Raw genomic sequence first — 22,185 nt, forward strand, 5'->3', positions numbered from 1 at the left:
TATTTGTTTTATTTCCTAGAAGCGCGCTTATCCTTTTACCTTATATTGATTTCTAGTGGGTCCTTTACTTTAAGCGCTGCTAAAAAACAGTCCTCGAAACCAAGCGCGGGATCCTACACAACTGTTCTGGCTACTTTTGAAGAGAACCTGCACACTGTTGAATGTAATAAGTTGGGCAGTTCTAGACTGCACTGTACCTGCTGGGAAACAAGACAAGGATAGAACCTTGTTTCCCACAGAATTCCTGCAAGGGGAAGCAAAGAACGATGCATGGGAAAATATTATCGCCCCACACAAGTTCCCGTCCATTTTTTATCGAAACTGTACAGTACAATGTAACCGTTACAATGCACCTTGATAAACTATACTGCTAATTGGTATAGTCAGCTGCTCTTTTTAGCTTTTTTGGTTGTCTTTTAAAATCAAAAGCTGGCCATAGACGCAAAGATCCAGCTGCCGATAATTTCTCTGCGTGTATTGCCGATCGGACGATTTTCAGTGGGAGACTGTCACCAGCTTTTGTCGGACATAACTTTCGTACGATTGCTGTCAGGGGCAGAACATCGGCTGATCTGTTCTTTTCTACTTTATTTGATCTGAATGGTTAGTGGCAGGTCGGGAGGTGGGGAAGTCTTTGCATCTATGGCCAACTTTAGACTGATAAAATGGCCAGCAACAACAAAAACTGAAAGGGACTTGAATGCAAAATATGTGTACACCGTGCACCAGGGCAATAACCAAAAATTGCTGTACACATATTTTGTCTAACTAATAAAACAGGCTCCATGCCTTAAAGGAGAAGGAAAGCTACGGAGGCATTTTATTGCCAATAGATTAGCTGCAATAGTGCAAGCTAGAATGCTATATTTATTCTGTAGAATGTTTTACCATACCTGAGTAAAAAGCTGTAGAAACTCTCTGTTTGTTTAGAATAGGAGCTGCAGTATTAATGTGGTGTGACATCACTTCCTGCCTGAGTCTCTCCCTGCTCTGGGCTCAGATTACAGTAGAGAAGGGAGGGGGAGGGGGAAGAGGAGCAAACTGAGCATGCTCTTGCCCAGGGCAATGAGGTTTAAGCTGAAGGCAGGAAGTCTGATACAGAAGCCCATGAGTACACAATAGAAGGAAAGAAATGCAGTGTTTCTTTTGACAGGGGACTCAGAGCAACATTACTTTGGGGGTTTACTGGTATATTTAGATGGACCTTTCTGATAAGGCTTACTTAGTTTTAACCTTTCCTTCTCCTTTAAAAGCACTCCTGAAAATGTTCTGGTTCTTCTTAAATGTGGATTATTTGGATTTTTTGCATTGTGCAATTAATGCTCTTGTTGCAAGAGAATTGCAGAACGATTAATAAAAAGGACCAGCACTGACCCCTCTGACCATAGTGAAAAGAGGCCTGTTATGTGTCTCACTTTCATAATTCAGTTCCCTGTGTAATTACTCCTAGGGGCAATGGTGTCTAAGTAGCAATAACAACTGCGGCATACTTACATCTGCGTACATGGAAATGCTGCTGTGAGATCCAGAAGTACTAACTATCCAATCTCCGTAACCGTTTTCCATGTTAAAGTCTGCTAAATGCTGCTGCAGTGCTGGAAAATAAATGGTCAGGCTTAATATTCAAACAGAATTTATTTTAAGCCAAACCAAAACACCCCTTAGGCTGGCACAGTCTTCCAACCCCTCCCTCAACTTGTTCCATGTTACCGTGATGGAATCTGGGACTTGAAGTCCTGCTGCTTCCAGAGCACTGAAAAAAGGGACTTAAATCTAGGGATGCACCGAATCCACTTTTTTGGATTCGGCTGAACCCCCGAATCCTTTGCAAAAGATTCGGCCGAATGCGGAACCGAATCCGATTTGCATATGCCAATTAGGGGTGGGAAGGGTAAAAAATTTTACTTCCTTGTTTTGTGACAAAAAGTCACATGATTTTCCTCCCGCCCCTAATTTACAAATGCAAATTAGGATTTCGTTTGGCCAGGCAGAAGGATTCGGCCGAATCCTGCTGAAAAAGGCCGAATCCCGAACCAAATCCTGGATTCGGTGCATCCCTACTTAAATCCCAGAATCCATCACTGCACCACGGAACAAGGTGAAAGAGGAGTTGAATGACTCTGCCAGTCTAAGTGTGGTGGAGGGAAAACGGCCTAACTAAATGAGCTCACATCAAAAAGTGGGGTGTTTTTCCTTTTTAAGGATGAGAGGCAGAGCATTGGGGTTTCATGTAAACAAAGATAATATGTGCACTCCAGTTGTTCCACTTACACACATGAAACATAAATTCCAGTAAAACAGAATGCAGCTATTTTACCACAGCCCATTAATAACTAGGGATGCACCGAATCCAGGATTCGGTTCGGGATTCAGCAGGATTCGGATTTGGCCGAATCCTTCTGCCCAGCTGAACCGAATCCGCATATGCAAATTAGGGGTGGGGAGGGAAATCGCATGACTTTTTGTCAGAAAATAAGGAAGTAAAAAAAATTTCCCCTTCCCAGCCCAAATTTGCATATGCAAATTAGGGTTCGGTTTCGGTATTGGGCCGAATCTTTAACAAAGGATTCGGGGGTTCGGCTGAATCCAAAATAGTGGATCCCTATTAATAACACATTATGTAAACGTTCAGCACAGCAGAACAATCATGCAGTAACAATCGCAAGTAATTACTTACCCATAAATCCTCCTTTGGCAATGCTGATATACTCTTTATTTTTCTGTCAGGAGCAGAGCAGGATAGAAAAGAAATAATGAGACATATTCCAAGTCAAATCATTGTACAGCTAGGGAGATCACATAGTTCTGACAATAAATGCTATTATTTTCCACACAGGGCATGACAAGTATTTTAGATATTGTTACTATGTAGCAAGGCAGTCCTCGGACCTATAACATGCTTATTAATATAAAGTGAGGGTATCTAACCAGCAGACTCATCCCACCGTGTTATTGATCGTCTCAGCCATACATTGTATATCACTATCCCATTTTCTTGGATGGTTTTGTTAATGTGGCTCTACAAATATATTTAAATAGCACACAAAGTGCAGCTTGTCATAGGGAACAACAATTTGATTACATTCTTACTTTAAATTAGCAGCAACTTCAATTGCAAACCATTAGCCTGAATGTAAATACAATTCTGAACAAAACTATACTAAACCAATGGCATCTGAACTGGGTGATTGACATGTATTCCTTCCTGCAAACAGTTAGGTCCATAAATATTTGGACAGAGACAACTTTTTCAATTTTGGTTCTTTACATTACCACAAAGAATTTTAAATGAAACAACTCAGATGCAGTTGAACTGCAGACTTTCATCTTTAATTCAGAGGGTTTAACAAAAAGATTGTATAAAAATGTGAGGAACTAAAGCACCTTGCAGTGCACCCTCTGTATTTACTTTCATATAGTCTTCTCTTTATGGCAGACTTGGATATGGAGACTCTACCTCCTGGAGACTGTTGTTCACTTGTTTGGCTCTTGTGAAGGGGTTTCTCTTCACCATGGAAATGATTCTGAGATCATCCACAACTGTTGTCTTCCGTGGACGTCCAGGTCTTTTTGCGTTGCTGAGTTCACCAGTGATTTCTTTCTTTCTCAGGATGTACCAAACTGTAGATTTTCCACTGCTAATATTGTAGCAATTTCTCGGATGGGTTTTTTCTGTTTTTGCAGCTTAAAGGGATACTGTCATCGGAAAACATGTTTTTTTCAAAACGCATCAGTTAATAGTGCTACTCCAGCAGAATTCTGCACTGAAATCCATTTCTCAAAAGAGCAAACAGATTTTTTTATATTCAATTTTGAAATCTGACATGGGGCTAGACATTTTGTCAATTTCCCAGCTGCCCCTGGTCATGTGACTTGTGCCTGCACTTTAGGAGAGAAATGCTTTCTGGCAGGCTGCTGTTTTTCCTTCTCAATGTAACTGAATGTGTCTCAGTGGGACATGGGTTTTTACTATTGAGTGTTGTTCTTAGATCTACCAGGCAGCTGTTATCTTGTGTTAGGGAGCTGCTATCTGGTTACCTTCCCATTGTTCTTTTGTTTGGCTGCTGGGGGGGGGGGAAAGGGAGGGGGTGATATCACTCCAACTTGCAGTACAGCAGTAAAGAGTGACTGAAGTTTATCAGAGCACAAGTCACATGACTTGGGGCAGCTGGGAAATTGACAAAATGTCTATAGCCCCATGTCAGATTTCAAAATTGAATATAAAAAAATCTGTTTGCTCTTTTGAGAAATGGATTTCAGTGCAGAATTCTGCTGGAGCAGCACTATTAACTGATTCATTTTGAAAAAAATGTTTTTTCCCATGACAGTATCCCTTTAAGTATGGCTTGTTTCACCTGCATGTAGAGCTCATTTGTCCTCATGTTGTCTGTTCCACATACAAGCACCCCCCACCCCTCAAATCAACTCCAGGGCTTTTATCTGCTTCATTGATAATGACATAACGAAGGAATTGCCCCCACCTGCCCATGAAATAGCCTTTGAGTCAATTGTCCAATTACTTTTGAGCCCCTGAAATGAAGTGATTGTGTTAAAACAAGGCTTCAGTTCCTCACATTTTTATACAATCTTTTTGTTCAACCCACTGAATTAAAGCTGAAAGTCTGCAGTTCAACTGCATCTACATGTTGTTTCATTCAAAATTCATTCTGGTAATGTACAGAATCAAAATTAGAAAAAAGTTGTCTCTGTCCAAATATTTATGGACCCAACTGTAGGTCTGTTTTGGATCATAAATATTGTCCATTTGTATTGAGTTTTTGTGCAGACCTGTAAAAAGTGAGCTAGGACCATGTTCATGTACATGTCTTCCTCATCACGGCCACTTCCCATGAAGCATAAGTGTTCACCCCCAGCTATGGATCCGGATTCAATGGACTGTTTCTGTGCTTCCAGCAGTGACTTGACTGAGAGTGCAAATTCTCCAGGGTTCTGCAGCATCTGCAAGGCAATATAAAAACAGCATTGGACCAGTTAAAGAAAACATAATACTGACTGTATGATCACCAGTCTGGATTACTTTCCATTGCTGCATTTAAAATCAGAACTAAACACTGGGGTGGGTATATAGGACTAAATTAGTACTGACCAGGTCAGAATCCAAGTGGAAGGCTGTTGAAAGGTGACCAGAGTTGTACTGTTCTGCAGGCCGGCAATCCACCACAAAAAAACGGACTCCATCCTGAAAGAGTCGGTAGGATGAAAGACAGTTATGATTAATTTAACATTATCCAATATTTTTACGTTTAAAATGATTGGGAAAAGCCTTCATTGATGTTGCAGACAACACAAAGTTCTGCCCTTTAACAAAGATACCTGTAGTACTTGGGATTCCCATAAATTAGGCAAAGAGATAAACATAAATAGCAGTCCTCTACCTTTCACTTAATGCTAAACATCAGCTCATCCCCTAAATAAATGAATTTGTCACCACAATAATATGCTGCATGTATGTATCAGGGTGGCATATGGGGTATGTCAGTGGCTGCCTCTCCAGTTGGTGCCTTAATATGGAGTAATTATCCTGCACCATGTACTCTACAATGCCCAACCAGTTGTTTCATTTAAAATTCATTCATTCATGTACAGAACCAAAATTAGAAAAAAAGTTGTCTCTGTGCAAAGATTTATGTGCCTAACTGTATGCAGTTTCTCTATTACAGCCAGAGCAACAACAGCTCTTTTAAAGACTTCCATGTATAGTGTGAAGCTCTGCCCATTTTGGGGCACTCCTTCTCTCTCTCTCACACTATAAAAACCTCAGAGGTACCTACTGCACATGCCTGATTGTTGATTTCCATCGAAGCAGAGGCAGTGAGCATGCCCAGTAGGCACCTTCATAATCAGAGAAAGAAGGAGTGCTCAGAAATAATAGAGAAACAAAATAAATCTGATTGCAGGGAGACGCTATGTTATTCTGGGGGGGGGGGATAAAAAAAAAATGGGCGTACTTATAATTTAAAAAGTATCATTTTGTTTTATTCTGATAGTAACCATATGCCCAGCTATAATGGTTCTCAGTACAGAGCAATAAGTAACAGGGATGTCCCACCTACTGATGCTCCTTTCAATCAAGTTAGCATCATGTACTGACCCCTTGCTGTTGATTTGCTTGAAGAATCTCAGACACGGAGACAGCTAAACAAAGGGCCTGGCTCAAGTCGGTGTCGTCTTTGAAAGCGATCAAGCTACTGCCAAACAAACTCTGGTGATCCTAAATGGGAGAAGAGTTTAAGATACCCTGTTAGTTTGCAATAAAAGGATCATGCACTTTAACTTACTCCTTTTGCTACTTCTGAGCCCTTCTGAACAAAAGAGACAGCTACTGAGCTGATCAACAGAGACAGCTAATGAGCTGATCAGCAGAGACAGCTAATGAGCTGATCAGCAGAGACAGCTAATGAGCTGATCAGCAGAGACAGCTAATGAGCTGATCAGCAGAGACAGCTAATGAGCTGATCAGCAGAGACAGCTAATGAGCTGATCAGCAGAGACAGCTAATGAGCTGAACAACAGAGACAGCTAAAGAGCTGAACAACAGAGACAGCTAAAGAGCTGATCAGCAGAGACAGCTAATGAGCTGAACAGCAGAGGCAGCTAATGAGCTGATCAGCAGAGACAGCTAATCAGCCGAACAGCAGAGACAGCTAATGAGCTGATCAACAGAGACAGCTAATGAGCTGAACAACAGAGAAAGCTAATGAGCTGAAGAACAGAGACATAGACAGCTAATGAGCTGATCAACAGAGACAGCTAATGAGCTGATCAACAGAGACAGCTAATGAGCTGCAATCCCCATATAAGAAACAAAAATCATTTTAAACTTCAGGAAGAATGCTGAACTACAATGTGACCATACAGGCTATTTTTGAGTCACTTAGATGTATGTGCAATTGCTCAGTCTTATGTGCCAAAACAATTTACTACACCATCTCCCCTTATATCTCAGTAGTTGGGGGAATAGCTTAGCTAGGTGCAGACCCCGTATATGAATTAAATGTCGTCAGCCAAACGTCCATACTTGACCAAATGCTTTAACAAAACAATTCTGAAAGAGACACATTTTTGATGCTGTCAGCCTAAGTCTGTACCTTTCGAAAGGAGGCTGGAGTTTTGCTGTAGTAATACTGGGCCAGACTGAAGAGGTCCTCGATGTCCTCTACTTCTAAACTTGAGGGGGTATTCTCCAGACATTCTGGAAACAGAAGAAATGGAACGTCTGAGATTATAACAGTGCTTTATATTATTAATCATCTGGGACTTGCTTTGTGATTTGACAAGCAACAGCTTAATCCATATCCAAAACCACCAATGGGGAAAGGGAGACACACACTGCTACCAGCATTCACCTTTGCTTACCTAGAACCTGCCCAATAGCTACAGTTGCCACCTGGAGAGTATTTTATTGGCCTGGCTGGCAAAAATGAAGTTTGATGCCAATGTTATTAATAGGGAAGAAAGATAAAAATATAGAAAGGACGGTAACTCTACCACCAAAAGCTGGAATTTGTGGCAGTACCCAAACTGCTGCAGCAGTGGCCATCTAGAGAAGCTCTTGGTGGGCTCAGGCTCTAGTGGACCCCAGCATAAGAAAAAAATATCCCAAAGCTGCAGCTACAACATTCATATAGTTACCCAATATATTTTAAGGGAAAGTTCACCCGGAGCTCCCCCCCCCCCACCCAAAGTAAAGTTAAAATACATCTAACAAAAAAAGAATCCGTATAGCGGAGAATTGCTTAAACAAGGAGTCTCACTACTGGATATATATTAGGTAAAACACACTTTATTTATTCCAAATTAAAAATATACACATACATATAAAATACATATACACAAAAAACCAAAGTGGGTCCTTCGCACACCAACGGACTGTAAACAACCAGGTGCTGCTACAATATCGTTTATTTAAAGGTCCATTGGTAGTTTTTTTTAAAAAGATTTAATTTATTATTCAAATTTTAAAAGAGCATATTACAAGTATCGACGTTTCGGTCGACACACAAACACACACACAGACACACACACACACACAAACACACACACAGACACACACACACACAGACACACACACAGACACACACACAGACACACACACACAGACACACACACACACACACACACACACACACACACACACAAACACACACACAGACACACACACACACAGACACACACACAGACACACACACAGACACACACACAGACACACACACACACACACAGACACACACACACACACACAGACACACACACAGACACACACGCAGACACACACACAGACACACACACAGACACACACACACACAGACACACACACACACACGCACGTGTATTTTAAATTTGAAATAAACTGTGTTTTACCGAATATATTTCCAGTAGTGAGACCCCCTGTTTAAGCAATTCTCCGCTATATGGATTATTTTCTTCTTAAATCTAGTGGACCCCCAGCCTAGGATAATTATCATCTGCCCAACCTTATTTCCATCCCGGCCTATATTTTCATAATAGATCTGTTTTTTTGTCATATTTGGTTACATTGAATGTGGAGAAAGCTCCTCCACACAGGCAATATAATTATTAACTTTGCTTGCACCTAGAGTGAATGGCCACACTGCAGGCCACCTCCTGCTGTTGCTGAACTAAAACACCCATCAGTGTGCTAAATCAAATGCAGGCTGGTGAATAGATCTGATGGATGACTGCAGTTTGGTCAGTCCTTGACTATACACATTTCTTGCTATTCTTGGTTAGCAGCCTGAGTAGCCCTTAAAAAAAGACTTAATATCTAATGGATTGTCACAATAACATCCAACAGAATAATCTGGCGGTTTTTATTGTAAAATAATAATCTTTACAATAAACAGGAACCTACTTATAAGTTCTTCTTTGTCATCCATGTCTTGTCCTAATACGGTTTCTCTATAAATACAAAAGAAAGCAAATCATGAGTGGTGACATGCAGGTAACAGAGCTCAGGGAACTCCCACTAGAGAAGCATGAACTCACTTGGAATTGACAAGCATGATGAGCATGAGGAAATACATAAAGAACGGATCTGCCTGCTGTAAGTAGTTGTCCCAGATCGCCTGAGTCACCTCCACAGAACAATGAAAGGCAAAAAGGCTTCCGAACTAAAGGAAAAATAGAAAATTAGAACAAACAGCCATTCAAAAAAGTCAGTCTCTTTTGCATTTACTCACAAAACGGTTCATTTTATCAAGAGTCAGTAAACCTGTCGGTATGCTTTGTGTGGGACGAAACCAGAGAAAACCATGCAAGCAAGGGGAGAAAAAAACAAACTCCTGACAGGCAGCTCCCTAGCTGGAACTGGACTGAGAGCTGACACTATCTATACTGTATTGCTACCTATCTTCTGGTAACAATCTGGGATATTAACCCTTCCTCGCCCTTGTGCCTAGAACAGTGATCCCCAACCAGTAGCTCTTGAGTAACATGTTGCTCCCCAACTCCTTGGATGTTGCTCCCAGTGGCCTCAAAGCAGCTGCTTATTTTTTAATTCCTGGCTTGGAGGCAAGTTTTGGTTGTATAAAAACCAGGTTTATAAATAAACAGCCTCCTCTAAGATGAAAATCCACATAGGACTACCAAATAGGCAATCCTATCCTTTATTTGACACCCCAGGAACTTTTTGCATGCCTGTGTTGCTTCCCAACTCTTTTTACATTTGAATGTGGCTCACAGGCAAAAAAAAAAAAAAAGGTTGGGGACCTTTGGCCTAGACCTTGCTTCTCTGCTCCCTCTCCACTGTGATACATCTCCCCCCTTCTTGATTTATTTCTACTTGTATTTATGTTTGTAAACATGTCAATTCAAAAACAAATTTGCTGAAGACAGACACGAACAGTGACTACAGGTAAATAGATTTGATACACTCAAAAGTTTTTGATGAAGCGCTTCTTAGGGTTTAAGCACACGGGCAGATTTTGTCGCCCCCAACTTCGGACGACTTCGGAAATCGAAGAACCGCGAGTGCATTGCCGATGGCGTTCTGTCATTATAGCAGGCGGCAGGAAAGTCGAAGGCAGTCTCGGGAGATTATCGCCCCGCAGAAGAGGCGATTCGTCGCCAGGCGACTAAATCTCCCAGAATCTGCCCGTGTGCTTGAATCCTTATAATGTTCTGGTCGGTGCAAACTTTCCCAGAGTCACGTGATTCAGCGTGAGCATAATCCGAAGCAAAATTAGAAAAAAGCTGCACTCTTACGACTTGATGCTGTGTACCCAGAGGTACCTCCAAATATTTATTTGTACAAAAAAAATCAAACGTTTCAGAGGCCGCCTGCCCCCTTCGTCAGTGGTGTACATCACTGATGAAGGGGGCAGACGGCCCCTGAAACGTTTGATTTTTTTGTAGTCCGCATCAATAAATATTTGGAGGTACCTCTGGGTACACCGCATCAAGTCGTAAGAGTGCAGATTTTTTCTACTTTTGCTTTGTACTTTGCTACTGTGCACAAGCAGCAGGTTAAATCAAGTTAATCTCCACTCTTTGCATAATGTAATCATTTACCCCATCATGTGCAGTTACAAACCGCCCCTGAATGATCTAATAAACAGAAGTCCCGGATGCAGATCACACTGCAACCTAACTCTGGGGGACAACTGCACTTGACGGACACTGTTCTAACTAAAGATATGACATAGTTACCCAGTTAAGTGCGTAAAGATCAGGTGTAATTTTCTTGGTGTCTAGAAAAGAGCAGAGTTCTGGCTCATGGTACTGCAAAAGTAGTCGAAATAAATGAAACGGTTTTCCTTTTCTGTTACAATCCCTAAAGAAAAAGAGGGAACAGAAGTTGTTTTCTTTATAACGCTGACATGCTGCACAGTACTATACAGTAATGGACAACCACTCAAACAAGATACAATCCAAGGTTCCTACCAAATGCACATATATATTCCACTTCCCTCGTTATTGGACTGAGAATCTGTAACCCAAATGGATATAACACTATACAAACATCTGAAATGCATAACAGACACCACAAGGTGGCAAAAACATCTTTCATGAAGCAAACCATTAGAAAGCACAATTTCCACCAGGCTTGTCCCCATGATGAAGTAGTTTGCTCCATGATTATAACATTTTTACTGTCAGATTGAAGCCTATCCTTCCAGCATCACTAGAGGCCCTGTAAGTCTGACTCTGTGCTTCATAAAACAAGTTTAACTTAGACTGCTAGGGAAGCAGTTGTAACCAGCTGGGGGATTGGGGGCTTGCCAACCTTCATTCTAACAGAACAGAGTAATTACTGAAGGTGAACGCATGCTGGTTAGATCAGCACAGTTATATGAATGTAACTTTTTTGGCAATAGGGCTGTGGTATATCGGACAGCTTGTACAGAAATACTATGGCAAAGGACACTTAATAAACCTCTGCTGCCACCTCTTCAGTATATGAAAAGTCATGTATAATAAAAAATTGTTTTTAAATAAGGGGTTTATTGCATATCATGTTTTTTCTTTAAGGGTCAGGGCACACAGGCAGATTCGGGGAGTTTAGTCGCTCGTGACAAATCTCCTCTTCTTCGAGGCGACTAATCTCCCCGGATGGCAATCTCTGCCAGGGGCGCGCCTCCAATGAGGCGAGCTGAGACGCTCGCCTCAGGCGGCAACGCCGGAGAGGTTTCCAGGGGCGGCAAAAAGCTGCTCCTGGTACCTCTAAGAGCCGAATTTCCGTTTTTAAACCGGAAATTCGGCTTTACTAATGCGAGAGAGCGCAATTGCGGGGTGGGGAGCGCACAAACGGGTGGGGGGTGGGGGATTTGTGCCGACTAGGTTTCCTTCCCCTTTAAAGGAAAACTAAACCCCCCATTGTGATAAGTCCCCACTGGCCCTCCTCCCTGCACAGTCTTACCCCTGAATTCTGTCCCCTCTAGAAATAGCACCCACACATGAAGAGTGAGCGCAGCGGAGCTCACAGGCGCCATCTTCTTTTCGGTAATCTTTGTGAAGGGATCGGCGTATTGGCACACGTGCAGTTGGAGCAATCCTCCGGTTCGTGACAACTGCGCATGCACCGAAAGAGGCGGAAAGGGAAGGGAGAAGACACAAAGATTACCGAAGAGAAGAAGATGGCGCCCGTGAGCTCTGCTGCACTCCCTCTGCATGTGAGGTCGCTATTTCTAGAGGGGATAGAATTCAGGGATAAGACTGTGCAGGGGGGACTTATCACAATGGGGGGTTTAGTTCTACTTTAACGGTGGTCGGCGGGTTGCGGATAAGGTAGTTGCGGGTCGGGTAGCGGATCAAAGTGGGTAAATTTGCAGGTTTGGGTCGTGGGCTGCGGGTCCCATGAATTGATTCCGCGCAGGACTCTAGCCCAAAGTACGTTCCCTCGGAGAGCCACACTGCCACCCTGAATCTTTCCCAGGGATCCTTTGAGACTTCAGTCAAGTACAACTGGAAATGTTAATAAAACACATGCACATGCCAGCAGACATGAACATTCTCCAAAGGATCAACACAACTTCACCATATACTTAGGGGCCAATTCACCAAGCTCGAGTGAAGGATTCGAAGTAAAAAAACTTCGAATTTCGAGTAGTGTTTTGTGCTCCTTGACTATCGAATTGGCGAAAATTCGCCTGAGTAGAATGATTCGAACAGATCGAGCGCAAAAACGCTGCGACTATTCGCCCATTCGATAGCCGAAGTACTGTCTCTTTTAAAAATACTTTGACTGCCTACTTCGCCACCTAAAACCTACCGAATTGCTTTAAAAGCCTATGGGAAAGTCCCATAGGCTTGTTTTCCAAGTTTTTGATCGAATAAAAAGGCATTCGATCGAATGAAAATCCTTTGAGCGAATATTCGATCGAGCGCCTATTCGCCTGGCGAATATTCGCCAATTCGCCAGCGCGTAAATTCGCCCGAATTGCCTATTCGATTCTATTCAATTCTATTCCCCAGTCGAATTTCGAGGGATTTAACCCCTTGAAATTCGACCCTTGATGAATTTGTCCCTTACAGTGCACACTGTGTGGGCTTGTTCTATTAGGATTGCTTCAGCTGTAGTTCCTATTGCACAGTTACACCCGATCCATAACTTACAGGAGTGACACAAAGAAGCCCTTTCTATGTCCTTTATAAACAGAAGCACAAGTACAACACAGCAATTTGCAGAATTACCTGGGGATATACTTATTCATGATGGCATAGAAGCAATTGTATAAATCACTGCGTGGCAGTTGAAGGCCCACCAGTGGATTGAGAAGATGGATCCAGCTGGCGTCTTCCTGGTACTTAACATTGCGGGATTTACAGTAAAAGGTTACAACAGATTCGATATCCTCAAGCAACGCCGTTTTTCTTTCTTCAGCCACCGACAGCCGGTCTGAGCAAACACAGAGTAAGATTAAATAGCTGCTAACCAACGCTCTCTTTATTATGAAAATCATCAATCAAATCTTGGAAAGAGGAATTCACGCACAAGTTTCGTATGAATAAGGCCCATGAATGTATTACATGGCATTCAATTTGTCAGTGTTAGCCGACCCTTGTATGATTTATTGCCTGTCTGATGTAGTACAAGCCGGCCAGGGCCTGGGACCAGATCTCACTGTCAACTATTCCTCAGTCAGCAGGGCATCTATATGCTTACACTATAACGCACAGCTATTACAGGGATGAAAAGCCTCTGAAAAAATTAAAGTGAAGTGTTCTCATTTGAAGTTTCACCAAATGTACTATAAATGTGCACTCATAATTAAAGTAAAGTGTAAAATAGAATAAGGCTAGAAATGCTGTATTCTGTATACTAAACATAAACATGAACTTACTGCACCACAAGCCTAATCAAACAAATGATTTATGCTTTCAAAGTTGGCCACAGGGGGTCACCATCTTGTAACTTTGTTATACATCTTTGCAAGACCAAGACTGTGCACATGCTCAGTGTGGTCTGGGCTGCTTAGGGATCATCATAAATTATCAAAACAGCACAAGTCAAATAATATCTGCCAGAAGCCGATACAGCAAAGACTGATTAATAATCAGAATATGCAGACTGCACTGGGTCCTGTGTTATCATGTAATCTAATGTGGATTTTATAGTTTTTGTATTGTTTAATATAAACTTTCTCCAACTCTGCAGAACTAGTGGCTGCAGCAAAATAATCCTCCAAATAGAATCTCAGTTTAAATCTGGCTCCATGATCTTTGTCCCTGCAGCTGGATTTGGAAACAGTAAAGGGGATGTAATGGCAAAAATAAAATCCAATACAAATCTCTACACCGTCGCCGACTGCTCTACAGGGAAACAAACAAAGCTGCTTGAGTTCTGCATGGCTGGGAAGTAAGGCGGGGGCTCCCCCTGCTGTTCATAAGTATGATTGTTTCCCTGCAGAGCAGTTAGGGACTGTCTGACAATTCCTATCCACAGGAGTAAATGAAGGGAGAATTTCACTGCATACAGTCAGGTTTCTTATAAAGACGGTACACATTGGAGATAGAAAGAGCCTATGACTAAGTGTCCCTGGTAGACACGAAACACGTCAGGCCTTGGTTCTTAATTATGGAGAATAAAATGTAAGCATTTTAACCTATTACAATCTGACTCTGGCTCTACTACTTTGTGGGTCCAGGCTTGTACCAACCTCCTTTAATGTTTCCTGGTATATTGGAGATAGCTTTCTTTTTTTATTAAAGAAAGTAAAAATGGGATTTTATTTTTCTGACTTTACATGCCCTTTAACACCGTACTGGCAGTTCTGTAACAAAACTTAAACCCCAGGATCAGTACTGTGTCCCTGTCAATGGCCAGACACACAGTAAAGTGCATTAGTACAAGTTTTCAGTAACAGGGGCAGGGTATTGTTTTTTATATGGCCTCATTCTCCCTATATATTTGTACTACTGGGTGATACAGATTAGATCTATTTTACAGCATATTACAGAATATTGAAACATTTGTATACATACATTGCATATGGATTATGTATTCATTGACTCAGTAAAAAAATGCTGGTTATGTTGACCTCATATGCTAAATAATATGACTTTGCTGGGGGGAAATCTTATCATTTTATACTGACGTACAGCTACGGAAACCCGTTATCTAGAAAGCTCCGAATTACGAAATGGGCATCTCCCATAGAATCCATTTTCTCTGAATTATTCAGATTATTAAAAATTATTGATTTTTTTTTCTCTGTAGTAATAAAACAGTAGCTTGTACTTGATCCCAACTAAGATATAATTAATCCTTATTGAAAGCAAAATCAGCCTATTGGGTTTATTTAATGTTTACATGATTTTCTAGTAGACTTATAGTATGAAGATCCAAATGACAGAAATATCCGTTATCCGGGAAACCCCAGGTCCTGAGTATTCTGGATAACAGATCCCATACCTGTATATCAATAACAAAGATCAGTTTTTATTTTCTGGATTTTCGGCCACTAACCTAATGCTTAATGAAAGTAGTATGCATTCTATGGATATAGTAGAAAACAAGTTACACTCCCACACCCTGGCGCTCCGAAGATATGAATCCCTGGTGTACAGTGAAATAGGCATCGGCCAACTCACAACCAACATGGGAAAGAAAACAAATCACCAGCACACAGGGCGAGCCCATGAAAGTTTATAGCGGGATGCAATATTTTGGGGCAAAAAACCCCTTTGTCAAGCAAAGCCTTTGCTTTGTAAACAAACACTCGGCCTGCTAGCATTACCCCTGTGTGCTCCTGATTTGTTCTCTTTTCTATTCATATAGGGCACTCGTTTATACAGAGCAATCCTTCCCTACAATGTAATTGAATCTGTGTCTGCCTGCACTTTTGGCCTGTGATTTATTCCTTGTTTTGAAGTTCCTTTCAGCCTTCCTTTCAGCCTACAGAGAAACCATTTCAGCCTGGCAATTCTCCAGTTGTTTAGGATACTGGTAGCTAGATTCAGGGTCGGACAGGGGGGCCCAGGGCCCACCAGGACCGCAGCGAAGGGCCCCCTCCAGACCGCCTGGCCTTCTTACTCACGTGCCGCTGCACATGCGCGCATGGAGCCGCACAGCACGCTTCAGTGCAACGAGGCATATGACGCTCATGCACGCACGGTGCCGCACAGCGCTGCACGGCTCTGCAAATTGTTTTTCTTTTCAGGCCCAGGAGATCCGGAGCGGGGGTCTGGCTCGGTGGGGGCCAGACACTGGCTAGATTATCTTTTATGTCTACCTCAGCTTATTCCATATAGCGAATGCAAAAAAAGGAAAATAAACTTCCTATGCAGGGGCGTCTATAACCTGTATTAAATAAAATCAAGATTCTTACCAATAAGATTTTGGCAATCTCTGTGAATGAGCGGCTGCTCCGGAAGATCCAGAGAACCATCCCATGAAGCTAAACTGTCCCCTTTTCCAGACACATTCAGTGCAATCTAGAACATGGAAAATTCAGTGAGTGCCAGTTGAAAGGATTTGCTTTCCTTAAAAAGTTTGTGCATTTTCGTGAAAATCATGAAGTGACCATAATCATTTGGAAGGGATAGCATGATTTCTAACATTTTATAGCAACAGGAGTAACAGGAGTGAACATTTTAGAAAAGAAGTGATAAAATATATGGAAAGGAGAAGTTGGTCGTGCAAAATACAATAGGGGTGGAAAATATTACCTTAAGACAACAAAATATGCCAATGTGAAAGAAAAGCATGATACAGCTGCCTTTAAAGGGGTTGTTCACCTTCCAAACACTTTTTTCAATTCAGTTGTTTTTAGATTGTTCCCCGGAAATAAAGACTTTTTTGAATTACTTTCCATTATTTATTTTTTTTACTGTTTTTTCAAAATCTAAGTTTAAAGTTGAATGTTCCTGTCTCTGGTGTTTGAGTCTGGCAGCTCAGTAATTCAGGTGCAGACTCTAAAGGTGGCCATAGACGAAAAGATCCGCTCGTTTGGCGACATCGCCAAACGAGATGATCTTTCCCCGATATGCCACTAACGGGCATGGCTATATAGGGGGTAATCTGAACTTTCGGCCCTATGGCCGAACGATCAGATTACGATGAGAGCGCAATGGGCTCCGGCGGGATCGGTCGGGACAAAATCAAACCTGTCCGATCGACCAAACGACCGATCTACGCCGGAGCCCATTGCTCTCTCATCGTAATTTGATCGTAATTCAGATTACCCCGATATAGATACATATAGTTACATTTAGTTGATACATTTCTCAGCAGCATCTCTTGAGTATTAGCAACTATTGTATCAATTCAAACAGCTGCCTGTAATGAAACCCAGGGATTCTGCTCAGCAGGGACTAAGATAAGAAATGTATCAACTAAATGTATCCATTTAGGATAGTTTATAGGGTCGGCGACCCCCCCTCCCACAGCTGCTTCAGAAGGTGAAAAAAAGACACTTGACACTTCAATATTAGAAAAACACACATAGAAAATAGAAAGTCATTGGAAAAAGTCATTATTTATGGTGATCTATCTGAAACCAACTAGTTGTTTGAAGGTGAACAACCCCTTTAATGAAACTCAAATATTCTAATCAGTCTTCATTATTTATTTCTTATAGTTTCTGAATTATCTTCTGACTCTTTCTAGCTTTCAAGTGGGAGTCACAGACTCCATCTAATAGTCTGTAACACTACAAATGTATTGTAATGGCTACTTTTGATTATTCATCTTTCTATTCAGGCCTCTCCTGTTCATACTCTAGTCTCTTATTCAAATCAATGCATGGTTGCTAGGGTAAATCCGACCCTAGCAACCAGACTGCTGACACTGCAAACTGGAGAGCTGCTGAATAAAAAGCTAAATAACTTAAAAACCACAAATAATAAAAAATGAAAACCAATTGCATGTTTCAGTGGCAAAGACTGCCTTCTAAAAAAGCTTGCTTACCTTCCATACTTTAGTCCTGAGATCACACGGGACTGGCCTTCCTTGAATGATATTTCTTACTGTCTCGAGGTCACAGCCTCCGGCCTCTAAAGCTTCACTCAGATCTGCTTCCCTGTTTGAAATGTAAAAATAAATAGATAATTAAGGCATGCAGATCACAGGCTCGTTATAGTATTTGCTGCATTGTTTAGCAAGCAAAGAATGTAGGAACGTAGATATTAATTATGTCAATATGTACAAAGACACCGCTCAGTGCTGCTTCCCTTTCCATCCGTAAGCCATGCTAAGTTCTTGGAACCTTTAGACATTTTATACAAATATACTGCTCCCTAACTCTGGGCTGGAGGACAATGTGAGGCTCTAATAGGCTGGGGATAACCTCTAACTTATATGCAAAGTGTCAGTGCACAGATTGCATTAACAGGTGCTGGAAGATTCATTGTATTTCCACTTGAACTCAATGGAAAATGACCTGTAGAGAGACGCAGTGTCACAACTATCTTTAGGGGGTTATTTATCAAAGTCCGATTTTTTTCTGTTTGGACTTTTAAATGGGAAAACCAGTACAGTACAATAAAAAAGTACTCCAACTCAGAACTGCCGAGTTCATGTAGAAGTCAATGGCAGGTGTCCCGTAGATACACTGATTAGTGCTGGGTTTCTGAAAAAGATGCGGTATTCGGGCATCAAATCTGAAATCAGACCGTCAGGCATCATAGACATTGCTCCACTGATTATGACTCCCTGCTAAAGCCTGACTGGTTTTAGAACCCGATTGTTGGCTTCCAGGGCTACATGTGGATCAGCTTGATTTGGCCCACCTATCTGGCAGGCAAAGATCCATTCAAAAAAAAAGAGGGGATCTAAAAGGAAAATTATACTCCTGAAATAAATATTTAAGCAACAGATAGTGGCATATATTAAAGAATCTTACCAAACTAGAATATATATTTAAGTAAATATTGCCCTTTTACATCTCTTGCCTTGAACCCCCATTTTGTGATGGTCTGTGTGTTGCCTCAGAGATCACCTGACCAGAAATACTGCAGCTCTAACTGTAACAGGAAGAGATCACCTGACCAAAAATACTGCAGCTTTAACTGTACCAGGAAGAGATCACCTGACCAGAAATACTGTAGCTCTAACTGTAACAGGAAGAGATCACCTGACCAGAAATACTGCAGCTTCAACTGTACCAGGAAGAGATCACCTGACCAGAAATACTGCAGCTTTAACTGTAACAGGAAGAGACCACCGCTCTAGAAATACTGCAGCTCTCACCTTTAAGGTGGCCATACATGGAGAGATCCGCTCGTTTGGCGATGTCGCCAAACGAGCGGATCTCCCTCTGATATGCCCACCTTGAGGTGGGCAATATCGGGCTGATCCTATCGTGGGCCCTAGGGCCCAACGATCAGATCCTAACGATGCCTAACGGCCAGATCTCGATCGGTGAAGCCCGTCGGGGGGCCCCATACACGGCCAATAAGCTGCCGACACGGTCTGTCTGCAGCTTTTATCGGCCCGTGTATGGCCACCTTAACCGTAACAGGAAGAGACCACCTGACCAGCAATACTGCAGCTCTAACTGTAACAGGAATAGATCACCTGACCAGAAATACTGCAGCTCTAACTGTAACAGGAAGAAGTGAGGAAGCAAAATACAGAACTCAGTCTGTTAATAGGCTCATGTGACCTAACATGTATGGTTTGTTTGTGTGCACCATGAATGCTACGATCCGAGGGGGCGGGCCTTATTTTTTAAAATGGCGATTTTCTATTTATGATTACCCAATGGCACATACTACTAAAAAAGTATATTGTTATGAAAATGGTTTATTTACATGAAGCAGGGTTTTACATATGAGCTGCTTGATGCAATATATTTTTATAGAGACCTACATTGTTCGGGGGTATAGTTTTCCTTTAAAGTATATTACTAGAGGTAACCCTCTGTTCAGATACAATTGAATAAACCCAATAGACTGGTTCTGCTTCCTTATATCTTAGTCTGGATCAAGAACAAGGCCCTGTTTTATTATTAAAGAGCAAAAGGAAATACTATTTCAAAATTTAGATTATTTGATTATAATGGAGTCTATGGGAGATGGCCTTTCTGTAATCCGGAGCTTTCTGGAAAACGGGTTTCCGGGTAACGCATCCCATACATGTAGTGGTATTCATAGTAAAGACAGATACATGGGTGGATGGTAATGGTGGACTAGGTGACACTGGTCTGTTTACCTAGTCATTAAAGGAACAGTAACAACAAAAAAATAAAGTGTTTTAAAGTAATAAAAATATAATGCAGTGTTGCCCTGCACTGGTAAGAGTGACGTGTTTGCTTCAGAAACTCTACTATTGTTTATATAAATAATCTGCTGTGTAGCCATTCAAAGGAAAAAAGGCTCAAGTTACACAGCAGATAGCAGATAAGCTCTGTAGAACATAATGGTGCTGTTATCATCTATTTACCCTGTGCCAATTTCTGCCATTGCTACACAGCAGCTTGTTTATATAAACTATATTATTACTTATCTGTTATCTACTGTGTATCCTGTGCTTGAATGGCTGCCCCCATGGCTACACAGCAGCTTGTTTATATAAACTATAGTAGTACTTATCTGTTATCTACTGTGTATCCTGTGCTTGAATGGCTGCCCCCATGGCTACACAGCAGCTTGTTTATATAAACTATAGTAGTACTTATCTGTTATCTACTGTGTATCCTGTGCTTGAATGGCTGCCCCCGTTGCTACACAGCAGCTTGTTTATATAAACTATAGTAGTACTTAGCTTATCTACTGTGTATCCTGTGCTTGAATGGCTGCCCCCGTGGCTACACAGCAGTTTATTTATATAAACTATAGTAGTACTTATCCGTTATCTACTGTGTATCCTGTGCTTGAATGGCTGCCCCCATGGCTACACAGCAGCTTGTTTATATAAACTATAGTAGTACTTATCTGTTATCTACTGTGTATCCTGTGCTTGAATGGCTGCCCCCATGGCTACACAGCAGCTTGTTTATATAAACTATAGTAGTACTTATCTGTTATCTACTGTGTATCCTGTGCTTGAATGGCTGCCCCCATGGCTACACAGCAGCTTGTTTATATAAACTATAGTAGTACTTATCTGTTATCTACTGTGTATCCTGTGCTTGAATGGCTGCCCCCATGGCTACACAGCAGCTTGTTTATATAAACTATAGTAGTACTTATCTGTTATCTACTGTGTATCCTGTGCTTGAATGGCTGCCCCCATGGCTACACAGCAGCTTGTTTATATAAACTATAGTAGAGTTTCTGAAGCACACAGATCAGTTTTACCAGTGCAGAGCAACACTACATGATATTTTCATTACTTTAAAACACTTTAATGTGTTGGTGTTACTGTTCCTTTAATCACCGTTTTGGAAAATTTCCTGAAGCAACTCAATTCTGTGGGAAAGGGGTTCACCTGACATTAGCAAACAACGAAAGATGAATAACGAGCATTTGCATTTTCTACTTTAAAACGTTAAGAAACATTTATTCTGCATTATTTACAAAGCTCCTGGGTATCCGCATTTCAGCTACTGCTCCTTATAATCATATTCCATAACGTCGGCCTGTTTCTTCTATGGGTGTAATGTCAGATCAGAGGAGATGTCGGCTTATGCTGCAGGGCTCAGATAAGCTGCTTTCAAATTGGATAACAGCAGCTATTTAGATCTGGGGACTGGACTAGAATGTTGCTGAACTAAAGCTCTCATCATTCTGAAAAGGGCTAAATTACATGCAGTGAAAATTTGTGACCAACAGCTTAGCTGCCATGATTACACAGGCTTTGGGCAAACCCCTGGCAAAAAGAAGCCAATATAGAAGGATTTGTTCCCTGATGATATAAAGTACAGGTATGGGATCCAATATCCAGAAACCCATTATCCAGAAAGCTCGGAATTACGGAAGTCCCATAGACTCCACTATAATCAAATAATCCAAATTTTTAAATATGATTTCCTTTTTCTGTGTAATAATAAAACAGTAACTTGTACTTGATCCCAACGACGATATAATTAATCCTTATTGGAAGCAAAACCGGCCTATTGGCTTTATTAAGGGGGCCCATTTACTTAGCTCGAGTGAAGGAATAGAGGAAAAAAAACTTCGAAATTCGCATGTTTTTTTTGGCTACTTCGACCATCGACTACGAATAAAAAGGATTCAAAACTAAAAATCATTCGACCATTCGATAGTCGAAGTACTGTCTCTTTAAAAAAAACTTCGACCCCCTAGTTCGCCACCTAAAAG

The 22,185-nt window shown here is 41.4% G+C and overlaps 1 protein-coding gene across 1 annotated transcript in view; it reads right to left on the reverse strand.

Moving 5' to 3' along the window:
* Positions 1–22,185, reverse strand: part of tbc1d23.S (TBC1 domain family member 23 S homeolog) — a gene marked incomplete in the record, with an annotated part of 42,521 nt that overhangs the window by 12,273 nt on the left and 8,063 nt on the right. The window contains 12 exon segments of the mRNA NM_001091381.1: positions 1,495–1,595; positions 2,678–2,720; positions 4,789–4,959; positions 5,108–5,200; positions 6,113–6,232; positions 7,110–7,213; positions 8,894–8,940; positions 9,028–9,152; positions 10,690–10,813; positions 13,174–13,378; positions 16,311–16,416; positions 17,891–18,004. Of these exon segments, the coding sequence (NP_001084850.1) occupies positions 1,495–1,595; positions 2,678–2,720; positions 4,789–4,959; positions 5,108–5,200; positions 6,113–6,232; positions 7,110–7,213; positions 8,894–8,940; positions 9,028–9,152; positions 10,690–10,813; positions 13,174–13,378; positions 16,311–16,416; positions 17,891–18,004 (1,353 nt within the window).

Source organism: Xenopus laevis, chromosome 2S (genome assembly GCF_017654675.1).
Source record: "Xenopus laevis strain J_2021 chromosome 2S, Xenopus_laevis_v10.1, whole genome shotgun sequence".
NCBI classification, from domain to species: domain Eukaryota; kingdom Metazoa; phylum Chordata; class Amphibia; order Anura; family Pipidae; genus Xenopus; species Xenopus laevis.